The sequence below is a fragment of the Corapipo altera genome, unplaced genomic scaffold (genome assembly GCF_003945725.1).
Source record: "Corapipo altera isolate COAL_440 unplaced genomic scaffold, ASM394572v1 2b, whole genome shotgun sequence".
Taxonomy (NCBI): Eukaryota; Metazoa; Chordata; class Aves; order Passeriformes; family Pipridae; genus Corapipo; species Corapipo altera.
In genome coordinates, this window is record NW_020884874.1 from 18,252,795 (window position 1) to 18,271,309 (window position 18,515).

The 18,515-nt window shown below is 36.7% G+C and overlaps 1 protein-coding gene across 5 annotated transcripts in view; it reads left to right on the forward strand.

Moving 5' to 3' along the window:
* L3MBTL3 (L3MBTL3, histone methyl-lysine binding protein) overlaps nucleotides 1–18,515 on the forward strand; it is a 77,245-nt gene that overhangs the window by 26,348 nt on the left and 32,382 nt on the right. For all 5 annotated transcript variants that reach the window (XM_027633923.1, XM_027633925.1, XM_027633924.1 and 2 more), the window contains 6 exons: nucleotides 28–112; nucleotides 2,293–2,384; nucleotides 5,980–6,084; nucleotides 7,693–7,828; nucleotides 9,256–9,347; nucleotides 9,878–10,029. In XM_027633923.1, coding sequence (XP_027489724.1) covers nucleotides 28–112; nucleotides 2,293–2,384; nucleotides 5,980–6,084; nucleotides 7,693–7,828; nucleotides 9,256–9,347; nucleotides 9,878–10,029 — 662 coding nt within the window. The remainder of the gene's footprint in view (nucleotides 1–27; nucleotides 113–2,292; nucleotides 2,385–5,979; nucleotides 6,085–7,692; nucleotides 7,829–9,255; nucleotides 9,348–9,877; nucleotides 10,030–18,515) is intronic.

Here is an 18,515-nt window from a genome sequence, read left to right on the forward strand (position 1 = left end):
TTTTTTTTTTTTTTTTTCCTAATTTAGGAGGACAAACCTGAAGGAAGGATCTTGAGAGTCTCACAGAGAGCCAGGAGAAAAAGAAAAGGGGAAATAACAGTTTTGAAACAAAGTAAGTTAGATTATGAAACAAAAATTATCAATTCTTTAGGTAATACTTATCTCTTATTGTGGATTACCAGCATTGTTTCACTGAATTTATATTCCCTATTTAATACTTTTTTTCAGTTCTGTAAAAAGAGAGTGCCAGTGTGTTATTTATAGCAATTAAACTTTAAGACAGCATTGAGAAGGATATAGTAAGCATAAATACAGTTGATGTACATTTTAGGTTTGGTTTTTTCCTCCCTCTAGAGGGTGACAGTATTAAAGGAAATCAGCCCCATTGAGTTTCCAGATGTTGAAAGACATGTATCAAGCAGAAGTGGAAGTTTACTTTTGTTTCCTTGGGGATCAGTTTTGCATCTTCAGTATGTGATGGAAATAGACACATTTGTGGAACTGTTTAGGAATAATTGCTATAATCAGTCCAAAGAGACGTACACTGCATCAACCAACATAATGAAACATATTTTAAATTAGTGCTGTTTTTTCAAGCTAATTGTATGACAGATAGTTTTAGGAAAAATTGGAGAATGAGCTGCTATGATACGTCAGTGGTACACTAACCACAGACTGACATCTTGCCCTCCAGAGTGTTTCTTATGGTAGAGGGGAGATATTCACAGAAGTTACCGGGCCACTAATCAACAGAGCTCCAAGTAGCTCTGATGCACACTAGGCAGATGAAATACTGATTGAAGATGCAAGAATAAAAGTTATGGAAAATCCCCCTCCCAAGGTAGAATCACTCTTGAAATGTTATTTCTACAGTGGTTTTCAAAACTGAAGAGATAAGAAGTGTGTGAGACACAAGCACAAAGCTGATGCTCTGTGGAAATCACTGCTGTTCACTGACAGAATGATCTGTGCAGATTTCTTCTGTTGTGTTCAGGTTTTCTTATTTCTGTTTGGGAAAATACCAGTTCAGCACAAGAGATATGGTAAAAAAGACCAATTTGTATTCAGAACCAACCATGAAACTGTGGTATTGTGCTGAGCCACTAATCTCTTACATGGAATAGATAAAAACTGGGTAAATCCTAAATAAGATGAATGTACTCTAATAGTGTTGAGCGATTGCTGTCGTTCTGAAATTTCTTATCTTTTGGTTATGTAATAAGCTTTCTTCTGAAGAGTTTGGCATCACTATTGTTATGGTTCATGTTTTAATAATAAAAATGCTTAGCCAGACTGTTAATTAAGGGATTTATTTCTCTCATGAGTAGCCTACAATCTGGATCAAGCCAGAATCATAGTGTGAACTGTGATGAATCCTACTGGCAGCGTGAGCTTATGGTCTGAAATGCTAAGCTGCATATGCAGAGGAGGCATTTTAGGTGAAGATCAGTAAAGCAGAGTGGAATTCTATGAACACAGATACATACATGGCCAGCCTCACAGGCCATCTGTTTTTGAAGTTCCTGGCTATTGCTGGTGCAGTTAGTGCCTTATTTTCAAGGCTTGAAAACTGTTACTCACTGATGTGACTGTAGCCAATATTAAGCTGGACTGTAGGCAATATTACAATTACTATGCAAGCGTATGCAGGTGTTCACACGAAATGAGCAAACCTGAAACTGGAGGTTTCTGTCATGTGCTAATTACATGATGGGGGGAAAAAGCAGTGGTGACAGTTCTGATGGCTTGGAACTGCCTCTCCACCCTAAAACATCAAAGTGATGGAGTAGGTTAGAAACATTGTGAGCACTGTTAAAGAACAGGGTGTTTCAGCTGAGATAAAAAAAAACATGTTATGAGTGCTATCCCGTTGAAAATGCTTTCCAGTAAAAGAAATTCTTGGGGAAAAAAAATTAAAATATTGAGATATTTTGTGATTTGAACTGATCTTTTCACACATTTGTAAATTGTATATGTTAGTACTTCTCAATATCAGTGATGAAAAGGGGTTGAGGCTGGACTTGGTAAGTTTTCCTTGTCACCTGCAGGTGCTTTTTCTTGTTACTAATCAAGGTTTGAACTGCTGGAAACATTTCTGGACAAACCAGGAACCTTCGTGTTCCTGATGCCTTTAAACTTGCAGAGCTACTTCTTTTTCTCAAATAAGTCCTGAGCAACACCATGAGTGCATTTAATAAAATGTAGATTTGATATTTCAAAGTATTGTGGGGGTTTTTTTCTTGAGACAATAACAGTTACTGAATTATTTCACTGTTGTGTGCTTCTTTACAGCTGTACCCTCTAAAGGAAGGCAAGCATGGTGTTGGGCATCCTATCTGGAGGAAGAAAGGGCCATTGCAGTACCTACTAAGCTTTTTAAAGAGGTATGACCTTCTGAAGTTTAAGTCAGTCAACCAACTAAGATTGTAAGATTTCTAGGAAATCAATAAACAAAAATAGTTTGAAGATTTTACATTTCTGTGGAGGAAAACCCACATGATAAAGTAATACTGTCCATCAGCAATCATCAAGAGAGTGGGAAATATGAGAGTAGTTATCTTTCTCTTCTTTTTCAGAGAATTCTGTTGTTGTAGGTGAATGCTGTCAAATCAGACTGTGGAAAGGAGATGCTTTTCCAAAATCTACAAGTGCTAGCCTTTCCTTCTAATCTCTAAAGCTAAAAATCTGATGCATACCCACACTTTTTCATGCCATATAATGTTCTTTAAATATATTTAGAAAGCTGGTATAAAGATCATCTTTTGGCTTGTTGCTTCAATTACATTACCTGTCTTTTTTGCAGCTCCTGCTGACATTATATTTTGTTACTACATCAGATGTTAGTTTGTCTTGTTCCGTTTTGCCTGCCATCTGATTGGATGTCACATCATCATCTCTTGCTTGTCCTTTGCCTGCTATGGTAGTCTTTTCTCATTTGTCATTTCAGTGCTTTTGCTATTGCTGTCTCTCTTACTTGGAAGAGAACTCTGTGTGCAAATCTACAAAGCTTCCATGCTGTTATCTTCTCTTGCAAAACCGGGGGAAATGTGAATGTGTCTCAACTACTACACTGCTGCTATGTGTTGTTTTTTTTGATAATTCTGTTCTTACTTGTAGTCTGTTTCTTGCATTCATTTCTTTCTGTAGGCTTCATATTTCAACTATTAAATCTTTTGTTTGGGAATTAGTTTTTCAGCTTACATATGCATGTGATGCTGACCTTTAATTGGCATTTTTAGATATTACTGAGTTAGAAAAGTGAAGAACTAGGATTGCATTGTACAGAACCCATAGATTTGTATGTGCGAGAGCAACCATCCTTGGTTGTATCCCCTTGTGCTATATACTGGTTCAAAAATTAACAAGAGAACAAACTGGATAATGAGTGTCTTAGTGGGAAGGTACATTTATAAAGCATTGCTCTGCCTGTCTGAAGTTCCATGAAATGCTATAGCGACACAGAGACATATATACCACCAGCCTTTCAGGGCACTGCACATGGTGGTAAAATCTGGAGTTACACAATGTCTCCTGTACTTTTCTCCACCATGTACCTTTCTCGTTCAGTGCATCTTATTTAGTATTTTCTTTCAAAGTCTTTAGCCCCTGAGTAATGCAAGGGTTTGATTTAGTGTGCTGTATTTAAAACCTGTAGCAGAAAGAGAGTTCTTAACAACACCCAGAAGTGGTCTGGAAATATTTCTCCATTTTAGAGATGAACAAGCAAACCACAGGTACAGAAATGTTAAAAAAACCCAAACCAAATGATTTTGAATCCTTTTATTTCTGTGTTCATTGTGAGAATTACTCTTTTTTTTCTTTTTGTTTTTCCAGTTCAGAAGTGGTACTTTTCGCTGTGTTTTTCGTAACCTTAGTTAGAAATGGTCAGGATGATGGAGAGTCCCTGCCACTTCCTGGTACTTAGAGTAATTTCTAAACTGTGTCTGACAAGCTGTGATTACACCATTAAAACAAAATTTTTGACCTTTCTGTTCCTCAGTGTGCCATCTGCTCATTTGTTGACTTTAACCTTTCATCTTACTTGCTTTTTGTATCCCTCCTGAACAAAATATCTTTAAATGTTTGTTATAAAAATGATGTGTGATTATTAAGTTTATCATAGCTTTACTTTTGGTGATGTATTGAGAATTGTGCAAAAAATTGAAATCTGTTAGATAGTATTAAGGTTATTAGTCTTCTAAAAGTTGCCTGTTAATTTGGCGGTAACAGAAACCAAACTAGAAGTTATAGATTTGGCAATAGGAAGAGTAGTAAATAATTCATGTCTTAAATTTCAGGAAATACATGTGTTTAATTGCTTAATTTTTAGTGTATTTTTTGCAGAATTTTGTACAGTTTGTACAGTAATGTTTATTATAAAAGTGAAATAATAGATGTGTGACTTTTTAATTGTTTCCTCTCTCTGTAATTTTACTTGCACTTGCTTTTGAAAACTTTCCATTGTATTTTTGACCACTATTCCTCAGTGCATCAATATTTCTAGCATTTCAGTTTTCCACTGACATTTTTTTATCTGTAAACTATTTATTATGTAGATGTCATTAGCTGGAAGTCTGTGCAACAATATGGATTGCGTTTGAATTTATTATGTCAGTTTATTGTTTTTAAGAAAAATTCTCCTGTTGATACCTTCCTTTTGAGGAAGTATCTAGAACTATGCATAATGTAACTTCATTAAACTTTCATTGATAATAAAAATATTAAGTGTGGTGATGTTAGGATGAAATAACTTTTCAAATGCATGTACTGCAGACAGGTACTCTGATCCCTTAACTCTGGTCTACCAGATGTTCTAAGCTGTTTTTAGACAGGGACTTAGAGCTGTAGTTAAACATCTATTAGCTGGCCGCTGCAGGCCAATTTAAACTGATATGGTTCTCCATTTCCCTTCCCCTTGACTGCATATTCCCACTCTTGTTCCATGCACTGCATTTTTTTCCTGAGTTTATTATTCAGTTATATCAGTTGCACCCAAAGCCACCAAACAGAGGTTTCCCTTCCTTCCAAGTAGGTGATACCTCTCTGACTACCTCCCTTGGTATCCTTCTCTTCCCATTAACTGAAGAGATACTGCAGTCAACTGGGGAGAACGTGTAGCTTTTAGGCAGGAACAGAAGGAAGGGGGAACATTTAGGATAATTCTCCTGTGTTTTTTTCTGTAACCATTTGAGACATAAAAACTCTCTGGCTGTGAATTTGCAAACCTGTGGATACCTGTCTTCAGTTTTGGTCATTTTTTTTTTTCTGTTATTCCCTCCGTTTTAACCTTAATATTTACGACCTTCCTTCATCTTTACCAGAGGGTGCTGATGCCTTCTGATTGAAAACATCAGTTTTTAGCCTTGTTTTCACTTTCTGTTTTTTGAAAGATGTTCTACTGGGTTCTCTGTAATATGAAGTAAGGGTAGTCATGTTCCTATGATGCAGAAATACTCCTGGAAAACTAGTCTGGATTCAACATATAAAGGACATGAAATAGGCCATCTCTGTATACAAAGTTTCATATTTCTGCCTTTCAGTTCATCTTTTGTGGCCTGAAATGTGGAAAAGGCGATACAGCATCATTATTGTGATTATTATAGGAATGATGTTTACCAGGAAGGGGTCAGTGTCACTGTTCAGGCTGAAAAATAAAAAATTAAATTGTTAAAAGGTTTTTGGCAATTAGTGAAAAAAATTGAAGACAAATCATGTCATCATCTTTCTCTTGACTAGCTCTTTTGGTGATTCTAATTTTCTTACATATTCTCAAGTTTCAAGTCATTCTAGTATCAACGTGTTTTTCAAACAGTCATCAATTTCTCTTTTCCGCTCTGCGTTTTTGAAAATGAGAAACTTTAAGTGATTTATTAGTTCACTCAGAAACATGAATAATAAATAATCATTGTTCTATTCCTTATGAAGATATTCTTTCTCTGGTACTTTCAGAAGTACTGAAACTGTTCTTTTCCATTGCAGTATCAGTCTTTCCCATACAACAAAAATGGATTCAAAGTAGGGATGAAGCTGGAGGGCGTGGATCCTGAGCACCAGTCCATATACTGTGTTCTCACAGTGGCTGAGGTAAGTAGAGGTTGCAAACTGCTATGGAGCAGGATTACAGAAGAGACAGAAATGAAAACGCTCACTCTTACCGAACAAAAACTGTATGTAGAAAGATGGCTTTTAAATTAATAGTGCTGTATTAATTCTACCTGACAGACATATAAAGAATATGCAGAATCCAGTGCCAATGCAGCAGTGACTATTTACATATGTTTAACATAGACAGCTAGAGAAAACAGTATTAGACTAGTTGGATGATGTGTGGGTTTATCTGTAATCCTGTAGTTTAAATCTGTATTTAAAAGGGAAAATAAATAAAAAACCCCCCATAAGTATGACAACTGATATATAGCAGTTTTATAGAAGTATGATAGTGTTTACAGTTGGTCCAGTCACTGACACAAATAATTTCTTGTGTTGCTGTTGTGCTACAACTTTTTCAGGCTGATGGCTTAAAAAGTTGCCTATATTGGTAACCTGTGCAAGTTAGCATAAAATACAAACTCAGTTTTTCTTTTTGCTGTGGTTTATGAAATAATTTTTCTAATAAATAGCTTCTTTACTTTTGATAGAGAACCAGGTACATTTTGTGTATCTTTCAAACATACCTTAGTTTAGTTTTTACATAGTTTTACTGACTTTCTGGATTTGTTTTGTGAATTAAAATGGGGAAGCAGAAAACCGGTAGGTAGTTTGCTCTGTATCACTGTTATTCTAGGCAGCTGTAATTTTGCAGTTTATATTTTAATAGTCTAGGATTTTGTGTTCCCGTTTCAGGATCTCTTCATGGCCTGTAGTCATATCCCATTTCTGTGGGTCTCTCTTTCATTTTCTTGCGGATGGTGTGTCAGTGGTTGAGTATTCCCTATGTACCCTGTGCTCAGCACTAGGTGATGGGTCATGTTTTACAGTAGGATTGCCTGAATTCCGCTTGGATTCCACAGAATTATGAGATGGCAAACTGAAAGTTATGTGAGAATACAAATTAAATATAAAATAGGATGACCTTAATGTCAAGAGATTTTCACTGATGACTGCAGTAAATTTATGGCATTTGGCACTCAGGCAGATGTGGAGAACTTTTGTACAGAGAGAGTATTGTGTCCTGTTTTTCTCTTCCTCTCAGTAGTTGACTTACTACTTCATGGAATAATGAAGTTCTGAGGGATACCTTCACTAACTTCTCATCTTTAGTTACAGTTTTCAGTATCTCTCTGGAGAGCCTCTCAAACATTGTTATTGTTCAGTGCTCCTTTGTATATAGGTTAATCGTGGTAGCTTGAGAATATTGTTATCTGCAGTTTGTCCATGGCTGTATCATGCTCTTCTGTGGGGTTTATCTTTTATTCTGATGCTGGGTTGAACCATTTTCAAGTTTTTGAACACTAATGGCTTTTAGTTAATTCTTTTGACGAGAAGAGGGTGCACTCAGACTGAGAATAGCTTTGTCTTTTCATTCTTTCCTTTTTATCAAATGAATTTATTCCAATCCAGTGCTGGATTGAGCAGAAGTAAAAAGCTGACTGAAAACACACAGTGACTATACATAATATTGAACAGAAACTGTTATATGTAGGGTGACCATGTTAAAACATAGTGTCTTATGTTTTCAATTTTTGCATTTAGGTTTGTGGCTACAGAATACGACTCCATTTTGATGGATACCCAGATTGTTACGATTTCTGGGTGAACGCTGATTCATCAGATATTCATCCTGTTGGATGGTGTGAAAAAACAGGTCACAAGCTTCATCCACCTAAAGGTATTGTTTAGTTTTACACAGTTCTGAGATCGAGACTACCTGTGTAATGCTGTAATTGTGGGGGGCAGGAATGTTATGGTTTATTTAGTCAAGAGTATTTGAAAATGGCAAATTAAACACTAAGTCTTACCTAAAATTTCAAGGTCAAAATCCTACCTTTTTTGTTCAGTGGAAATTCAGAGAAACCAAGAAAACAAAATGGACCATAAGAGTAATTTATAAAGCATTAGGAAAAAAATTGAGCAACAAACCTAGATCCCAAATGAATGCTTATTGCAAGTAAAATTGCAGCATATTGGTGACACATATGCTTAAACTGAGGTCTCACAAGCAACTGAGAATCCTTTAGTGGAAGGTCTTAGCACATTTTTGTTATTGGATATTGATCACCATTACTGTACATGTGTTGGCACAGACTAATAAAGACTGCTCTTTCCACAAAGAGTAAGTTTGAAATAAAGACAAAAAGAGGAATGAATAGATCAGTAGTGAGAAAAAAAGGTAAAAGTGGCAGGTGGTTCCTCGGGTAATACGAGATTCTCAGGTTAAACAGAGCAGTTGTCTCTGGCATATTTGAGTAATACTTCAAATAGTCAAGAGGTGACACATTTTGGTAAAGGCAGTCAGTCACTGAAATTTGTTGTGGTTTTGATCTTGCTTTACTGGATTGTAACATTGACTAAAATAGATGTTTCTATAACTTTTTCGTAACAGAAGAATGAAGAAGGGAGTCTGCTTCCAACTCTTGGCATTGTTTTGTGTATTAGAACTACAAATGGTTTCTTGTAGATTATTTTATGCAGATCAATATATTATGAATTGCTTGTGGTTTTTTCCCCTAAGAAACTAAAAGAGGCATTCCATCAACAGAAACTTGGATTTCTTTCCAAGTGCTGTATACACAGAATAAAAAATGCGTGAAGTCCACGCAGAGGACAGTTTACGCTGTGAATACATAAGGAGCATTGATTGTGTAAGCAACTGTTTTGATATAACCTAGGGGGTTTGTTTTGAAGCTAGTACTGATCGCGCTGTATTGGTGATAACCTGAGGATGTAGTAGGGTGAAGTCTGGAGGAGGAGGTGGTGTTTTTATTGGACTGACGGGCATAGAGGAGAGGGCTTTGGGATCTGTAGGTCTTTTGCTGTTTCTGAAGTAGAAGCAACAGACTGAAAAGAAGCTGGGAAATGCCTTTGTGTGTGTCAGTCAGATCACCAAAGGGAAGTTAGTTGGTACCTGCAAGGCAGGTAAGTGGTAAGGTGCAGTTTTCTTGGGGAGAGACAAAGAGGTGGCTTGTAACCTGTGCTGCTTGGAGATGTTTGTTCAAAGGGAAGAAAACTGTAGTAAAAAATTGATGTCTTACTGATACATGCGCCTAGTGTCTCATACCTGTCATTTCCTGTCCTTCTTTTATGACCTTCATGTAGGATATAAGGAAGAAGAATTCAGCTGGCCCTCCTACCTGAAGGCATGCAAGGCTCAAGCTGCTCCTAAATCACTGTTTGAAAACCAGAATGCAGTAAGTACTCACTTGTAACTAAGGTGTGGAAAGTTCCTGGTTTGCTCATGTGTGTGGTAGAGACTGATAGCACATTTCAGTGATGGCAGACTTGAGACCTGAAATTTAAGAAGAACATCCACAACAAATTCAATAACAATCTCCACTACAACTGACCTCTACAATTCTGATTCATTACTTTTTGACTTATCTGTTTAAACTTCCTGTACATTCTAAAACAATATCTTAAATTAAATTTAAGATGGGTCTTGCACCATAGTGTTGTGCAACAACCATGGTCTTTAAGAGAGAGTATCTAAGGCAGAGTTAAAACTAATGCATTTAATTTTAGCAGCACGTTCAGGACTTTCGTTTTCATAAACCGCAGGTCTGTGTTTGAGCATCTCTCATGTCAACTAATTAGGCTGCTGCCACTGTTGGAGCAGCTAATTGGGAAACTTAGAAATGACATGAATATATTGATTGTGGACACTGGGGAGATTTCTGCATTTATAGTATTTATCTTCAGTTAAATGTCTTTCTCTATGTAGACAGTGATCCCATCGGGATTTCGAGTGGGGATGAAGCTGGAAGCTGTAGACAAGAAGAACCCGACTTTCATTTGTGTTGCTACGGTAACAGACATGGTGGACAATCGTTTTCTGGTTCATTTTGACAACTGGGATGAGAGTTACGACTACTGGTATGATGTTTTTGTTTTGTATCCTAGTGAGACCTATCAGAAATGTGTTAGCTTTGAGCACTGTGATACTTTCCAGACTGTCAAAACAGTTACCATACCAACTTTTGCTAGATTTGTAATTATGGCCACCAAAGTGTGTCTCACTGGCACACTGAAGGAATTAGATGTCCCATGTCAAGTTGCATGTAAAAAATGCTGAGATTGTCTTAAATGAGGCTTCATGTGTGCTGCTGCATCTGAAGTTGTGGATTGATTTCTTATTTCAGTTACATCTGAGGCTGATATTTTCAATGCAGAATATCCACTATGATAATGTAGTTGTATTTGGAATTAGTTTTACATATAGTTCTAAATTGAAAGAAAGGCTGCATTTATTCATAAGGTTCTTGATTCACTTAACGTTGTTGAAACTGAACCTTAGTCATCTTCCATAAGGCATCAGAATAGTGGCAAAACCTGGTTTTAGTGTTCTGTGTTCTGCATTCTGCTTAAAACTGGGATCCTGCTGTCCTGACTTGTGTTAGGGATGACCTTTCTGCATGTTGGATAGTAGAGGGGCTCTGTGTATCTATACAGAAAAGTCAGTGGATGGAGAAGGACATACTAGGAGCATAAAGATAATGGAGTAGATTTAGGCTGTCACAGTGCAGGTTTGTATTTGCACTTGGTTCTTCATTTAGCAGATAGTTTAGAGCAATTTCGTATATCTTACAGTCTTTGAAGAGTAACTTACTGCAGAACAAGTAGAGCATTGTAAGCCTATGTCTGGGGTTCATCAGTGGCAACTTAATTGTATACCTGAGCCTGTAAAAATAAATGAAGGAAATTTTCTTCATCTGTGTTTGATGACTGCTTAGGCACTGTGTCAATGAAAATGGCACAAGGCTATTACATAGCTTCAAAACTTTGTGAGTCTATCTCTTGAAATAATAATTGTGTGGCCTGTGTGACAAATCAACTGTAATATGACTGCATTATTGAAACAGGGGTGAACAGGCATTTCAGTGAAGTCAATAACTGAATATTGAGATAATAGACCATATGAGGTCAAAGACCAGAAAGTAATTATTTCCATGAAGAAGTAACACAGAACATACATTTCCTCTACAAAGCATCAAGAAACTGGGGTCTGGGAAAAGGTATTCTGAATTTCCTGATATTTGAACGTTTGCTAAAATATGTTATACCCTTAATTAATAATTAAAATGGCAGTTCGCAAGGCTTTTAGGGGAAACACAATGCAATATAACTGTAGTTTGTTCAGAGGTGGCATCGATATCTCTCTAAAATAGTGCACTGTATATAGCAGACATACACTGAATTTCAGGCTTGTTAATGTACCAACGTCAGCAGGAATTTTGTCCACCAATCTTCTCAGGAGATTGAAAAGCAGTTTTTAAGTACATAACCAGGCCTTACATTTTTGCAGTTATAGTATTCTGAACTGGGTTTTCTGAATTTCATATGTAGAATACGTGAAATAATATCCTCTTAAAGGATGAGGGAAAATTGAAGTGGAAAATCTATAGGTTTTCCTATAGGTTTTGAGAAATTATTGGAGCTGTATTTACACTGAAGTCAAACTTAAGTTTTGATCTTTTGATGAAATTTTAAAACACAAGAAGTGGCAAGAAGATGCTACTGGAAGTACTGTGCATGGAAATTCTGAGTAGTGTGGCCTACCTCTGCATTGATGGGCTTGAGGACAAGAGTGAATAGAGGAAGAAGGAAAGAAAATGGGAGAAAAGAACAGCAAATGAAAGTAGCGGTGGAATGTCCAACCAACAGAGTGTGCGAAAATGCAATCTGAATACATCCCACTTACATTTTTAATTTTAGATACCAGGTTTGTTGGTATTTTAAGATATCTTAGATGCATAAATGTCATGTCTATCAACTGCTGTCTGTAACTAAAACCAAAAAGATTTTTTGAGATTACCTAGTGCAGAGCCTCACAGTTTCCCTGAACCTGCATATAATTTTCAACCTCAGAATTATAATGAAGGTGAAAAAATGTATTTACTGTATGTTGGTTCTTTTCAAACAAATACCTTTTTTTTCCTCTATACCTTTTGTGATTTATTTAGAGTAGATTGAACATTTTCATTGAGGTTACAAAAACCCTTCCTGTTCTTGGACTGATTTTACTGGACTTCAGGCAACAAAAATCTAACCATCACCTAAGCTTACTTAGGCTTCAGGCTTTCAACCTGAAGATACTCTTCCTTACTATTTTTCTGAGCATTAGAAAATACATTATTGGTTGAAAATAAGTAGTCTGGCTAGAATTAGTCTTTATACCAGCTCTTTAATGTATTGTCATGATAATTCCAGTGTATTATAAATCCTATGAAGTTTTCCTTTGAATAGTGGCTTTTAGATGGAAGAAAAGTGAACAAAATTGTCAAATGTAAGACTTTACTTTTCAAAGGAGAATTTGGACCTATACGACACAAGCCTTCAGGTTGTTTCCATCTGTCCCATCTCTTTTGATGAAACAAGTAATACTTCTTTAAAACCCAGAAACATTCCCTCTGAATGGAACTTCCAAATTTTCTTATTGGCATTTGAACCTGGAAATACCATTGGGAATCTTTGAGTATATCAGAACTATAAGTCAACTACAGATCTATCATATATTCCTCTATTCTCTTACATCAGTTTCGCTTACACACAGATCTTTGTTGCCTCAGCTTCCTAATTTTTTTTGTGACCAAATCCAAACACAACCAGAGCTTTTGAAAGAGGTCAAGCTGTGCTAGGTCGTTTCTGCTTGCCCACAGGAGAAGTGGAGCAACGGCCATTGCTGGACATGCTGCAGCCCAAACCTGCTGCGTCACAGGGCTTTGGCTACCCTCACTCATCCTTGTCTTGGTTTAAACTTTCCCTGCAGAGAAGGTGGTACCATCAACTTTTGGGGTCAGCTTACCAGGAGTATGAGAAAATATGATGGGTTATGTGTCACTCATTGCTCTGTTCCTGTCTGTCTTGCATAGAAAAATGATTTCTAAAGTGTCTCATGAAAACAAATTAGCTTTTGATTTTCTGAACCATTTTCTGGTCAGTCTGAGTTTTGGAACATACTGGATTTTGGTGTGAGACTAAGAGGTCAACCTTGTTCTCCACCAGTATTTACTACTTTGCTAACAACCAAGTCCTTAAAAGTTGTGCTCTTCTTGTTTCATTTTTTAGATAATTAATGTGCTCCACTCTCTCTTTGAAAGGAACAGTCTTTTTCAAGGGGTTATATTATGTCAAAAAGAAGGTAAAACAATCTTATAGAACCATGAGTCATGGTGCGTGTTTTTAATGATTTAAATAGATAATGAACCATTATCTGACCCTGAAGCTCTAAAATTTTATGCAAATTACCATGCAGCTGTCTTAGCAGACATTAAATAGAAAATATGGTAATGTTGCCATACCACTTCTGGATGCATGCCGTAACCTCATGGACCATGTTTTGGGAAGTCATGATGTAAAATAATACCAGTTTTATACTTGCCAGTGATGAAGTATTCTCAATTATGCACTAGATGGGGCTGCAGGATGAGTTTTACGTTTTTCTTTTTTTTATGCACAGTTCAATGACTGACATCTCGCAGTCAAGAATTTGTATGATTCTTGAGGGCATATTGTTATTTATGATTGTATGGGGCATGTGTCTGAGTGGGTTTTTTTATAGTTAACATTTGCATTATGGATTGTATCTACATTTAATAAAGTGGAAATCAAAATTATCAAAGGGTTTGTTTCCCCAAAAGGGAAAATCATAAATTATTTCAAAACAGAAAATTACTATGACACATACAGCTTATTTTAAAGGAAATGCTGACTATTTATTAAAAATGTTTGTCCAGAACTTCATGTGGAGACCTATTTTGGAAAATATTTTTCTAAAATAATTGCCTATTAACTTTTCCAACAGCTAGCATTATTATCCATCTCTCTTGATCTAGTTATAATGAGCTGTTTATATAGAACAGATTTTTGGGAAAAATTAACAGGGCTGAAAGTGATCAATAGGAAAATACTAAGTCTTTTTCCATGTGTGAGTCTCCCATTGGGCTATGCTCTCCTGCGGTGAGTTAAGGACTGTTGAACTGTACACATGTTCCTTTCATGTGAAGTAGTGCATGCACCAGGGGGTCATGTTGTCAGCTGCCCTCAGTTTTCCTTATTGCAGAACTACTTCCTGGCCTTTTACATTGTGTAGCTCTTACCTGCTTTGAGGTTTTTTCTGCAGTTAAGATGTCCATAACTCAGCAAGCTGTCACTTGTTTTGTCCCTCTCTGCATAGCTCTCTTACAGATTCAGCTGGCGCACTCTGCTGCTTTTGGCTCCACTTCAAGCTTCCTGGATTAGCTTCAGTTTCCCATATGGATAATAGATACCTTTTTCTGTCTGCATGTTCTCGCACAACAGAAAGAATGGTTCACAAGTGGCAGGAATTGTGTGGACATTGTAATCTTGTTTTATTAGTTGAGCATGTGTTTGTCACCTCTCCACTGGCGGAAGGTGGTGTTGGTGCTCTGCTGTGGTCCAGGGTTAGGTAGGTTTGGAGGTGCAAAATCCTTCAACTCCTGCGAGTGTTGGCAACCTTTTTTGGCCTAGCAAGCATCCTCACAATTTGTGGATAATTGTGTTTTATGAAGCGTGTGAGCTGGGTGATCTGCCTTCTGTTTTGGAACAAAGGAAATAAAAAGCTGTGGGATATTACAAATTCATTGTGAAAGGTCAGCGTAGCCCTTAGCATTCCAGTTGACAAGACTTGGGCTTAGTCTGATAGACTGTTGTTTTTCTTCAAAACTAGATGTTATGTCCATTTAGTAACACACATTAAAGGATAATAGTTCTACTTTAAATTGTATGTGACTTTTACTGATCTCTACTTTCTGTCACTAAATGAACTGTTAGAAGCTAAAAGGCTATATGAAATCAGTAGGTGAGGATGGGCTGTATGATCCGTTTTTGCTGGAACAGTTTTGTGGTTTTTTTTTCCTGAGGCCACTGTGGTTCCAGAAACTTCATATAGTCTTATCTGTAATGACTGGGGTTTTGTTTTAAAGCAAATCAAAATTAGTGCATGTTTTGTAGTGATATTGTGCAATGATATTGTAGCACATGTTGCTTTGTATTCAGTGTTCACACCCATTGCTGTAATGTCAGAGCATCTTCCAGGAGTGCATCTTTCTACATACGTTGGTCATTTTCTTCTTGAATCTTCAAGGCAAGAAGTGTGTGCAGCGGCATTCACTTTTCAGAATTTTATTAAAATCTGTGTTGAAACTGTGCTTGAAAAAGCAAACCAAAACAAATGCATTTAGAAGGTTTGTCCTGGTAAGTGTTTTTACATTTGTACCTAGTTATTTTATGTATAATACTGATAATACCATAGTGACTCACAAGCACCGGCCTTGTTCCCAAATTTAACTCAGGAGACTTTTGAAAAGAATTTGTGGACTTTACTCCAAAACATTTTAGGAAGTAAGAGGTTATGCCTTCTCAGTGCAGAAGCATATCTTACCCTTATAAAACTCCGACTTGAGAGGGATCGAAGAGAGAAGTGCTGCCCCACAGGCTTGTTGCTTTTCTTTTTAGCTACTGTAATGAGACTAGAAGAGACCGGAAGGAGCATGAAGCACTCACCTTTTTCCTCTTATTTGTTTGGGGTAAACCATTTCTTGGAGTCACGTGCTGAGTTTTAACAGTGCAAGATTATCACAAAAGTTCTTTTGCTTCCTTTGCTACTTTTTTGCTAATGGCAAATTCAGTGATGTAGAGAGTACCTGGTGTGATACTATAAATACATACAGCATAGCTTTATGTAGTGTAATAGGAAAAAAGGTTGGTATTCTTGAACTAAGTTGAATCCTTAGCTATTGTCAGAGCCATTACAGACTGTATCAAAGGTAGATTTCAAGGTGTCATCTGCTAGGAATTTTCTGTTTGGCATCATTACAAAGAAATACTAGTGGAACTGTTTCATACATATAGCCAGAAGATAATTGTATTACATTGGCCAGTATTTTTCATCATTAGTGTTTGACTCTGTTTAGGTAGAAGGCTAGAGAAGTGCTTGTTGTGAGACAACATTCTGAGACACCCAACCTGCATTTCTGTTGTTGAAGTATATCCATACTGAATTTTAGGCATCATGTAAAAGTACTTTTCAGAAAAAAAAAGAAAAGTGTTATTCCATGTAGTTCTCCTTCGTTTTTCTTTTATGCAGCCTGGGTTTAAAACTCTAATGTGGTAATAGCCCAGCATTCAGTCTACAGTCTTTTCTGTGTTGTTTCCTTTTGCAATCCTTAAAATATGTTTGTGTTCAAGATCTACAGTCCTCACATTTAATCTGAGTCTTAAGATGGTAGAGTGCCTGCTAATATACCTTTAACTTCTTTTTCTGTCATCCATGGTTTATTGCATCCTCTTAGGTATTGCAGATTATCAGAATGTGATATTTTAAAAACATATAAATTAGTATTGCTAAGTAAGGGAACTTAATTTAAACTTCCAGCATGCTAATACTTTCTGAATAGATACAGATATTGCTTATAACACTCAGAGAGAGCAGATCCACACTGTTCAGATATTTTGCATTAGTAACTCTTGGGTTGAGGGAAAGTGGAGAGAATACCTGTTATTCTCCAGCCTAATGATGGAGACATTGACTTCAGAGAGGGATTAAATAGAAACTGGATCGTAAGTGTTTAGGTATTTTATGCAATTATTATTGTATATGAAGTAGTGTCTTCATGCATGGATGCTATCTGCTTTTGTTTCCTCATTAAATATTTGAGAAGTGTTTGGAAAACAGCAGGAGGGGGAGATGGTGTTTCAGTCTGGACCACTGCTTGGCTGCTTAGGGTTGGTTTCATGATCCTTCCCTGAGGAACCAGGAATGAAGGACTTAGCTACTTCAACATACTCAGGCTTCAGTTTGTTGGTCTCAATGGGTCCTTGTAGTGAGTGGGACATTGAGCTCGTGGTCACTAGAGAGGTGAAAATGCTGATGAGGTTCTCCAGAAGAGAGAAAGGAGGTGTAGATGGAAATATTTAAGGTCAACTACTGAAATACCTTTAGGCATAGAAAGTAGTGAAAAATAGAGAGAGTGCTCTGTAATATGGACTTTATCTAACTAAAGAAGAAATTAGGTGGGGCAGGCTCCTTAGAGAAACAAGGTCCTTAAGGGCAGATCTGCAGGGGCAAATAGTATGTTTGCACAGCGTAGTACAGTGCCATCCAGAATAATGCTAGCTTTTTGTGTTAGCATCATGTTTCTTAGTCATCCTGACTACATAAGTACTGTGTTCTTCATTTAAAAAACCTGGTTAATTGTTTGGCCAACACAAAAAACAATCATTAAGTATCAGTGCAGACATAGGGATGATGCATGTTTCACAGCAGAGGCTGAGAGCTTTTTACTTTTCCTGTATATCAGTCTGTCTTTTTGCCATTCCTAATAATATTGAGTAGTAATATAATGATTATAGTATATACATTACATATTATATAAAATGTGTGTTCTATTGTGCAAAATGTATTGTTATGAAATAATATAACAAAATGTAGTATGAATGTATAGTTCTACATATAATATTACAGAAGGTTTAAACAGGTTTACTCTCATCTACTTTTATATAAATTATTGTTTTCCAGTGTGTGTCTTGTTTTGTTTTTGTAAGACAACTTGATAGCCAGCACCCAACTTTCTTCTATGCACAGTGTAACTGACTTAGTGAGCACAGTAAGAGCAATCTCTCCTTGCTTCAGACAGATGCCAACACATCAAGTGTATCTCACTCTGCCTCTGTTAGTATTCTGTAGTTCTTGTGGCATGCCACAGGCAACAGCACTAATACAAACTATGATGCGCTTGACAGAAAATATGGGACATGGTTAACCCCTTAAGTAAAAGAGTTTGGTCAGTGTTTTTAGAGCAGTTTGCAGTCTTGGATCATAGATTAGTTCTGGATTCTTTCATGCAGTTTGAGACCTAAAATGCTTTTTTCTTTTCCTGGCAGTTTTTTTTGGACTTTGCTTATGTGTTGCTGGGTTACAATAAATTGTTTATAGCTCCATTTAAACCACAGTTTTGAATTTTTGCTTGTTATTGACATGCATTGCAATTATGTGTGATTTTCCCCTCTGTCTTCAGGTATAACTTGAATCATTAATCAAGATACTTAAGCTTTTGGTTTAAAGTTTTGGTCTTAGCCTTGCAAGACTCCATCTGTCTTGGACAGGGATTACTGTGTTCTTGCAACCAGCCAATATGATTCTACCAAGAGTCTCTATATGTGAATTTTTCAGGTCCAGCATTATAACTTCTCAATGGAAATCTACCACAGACTTCAAGGACTTGATTTTTTTGATCTTCCAGTGAAATTGTAAATAAAACCTAATGCTTGTATAAGTGGTAACAAGTCTGTGTTAAATGTGTTCATGTCTGCAGGTTATGTTTGCAGTTTAAGAAGTTATG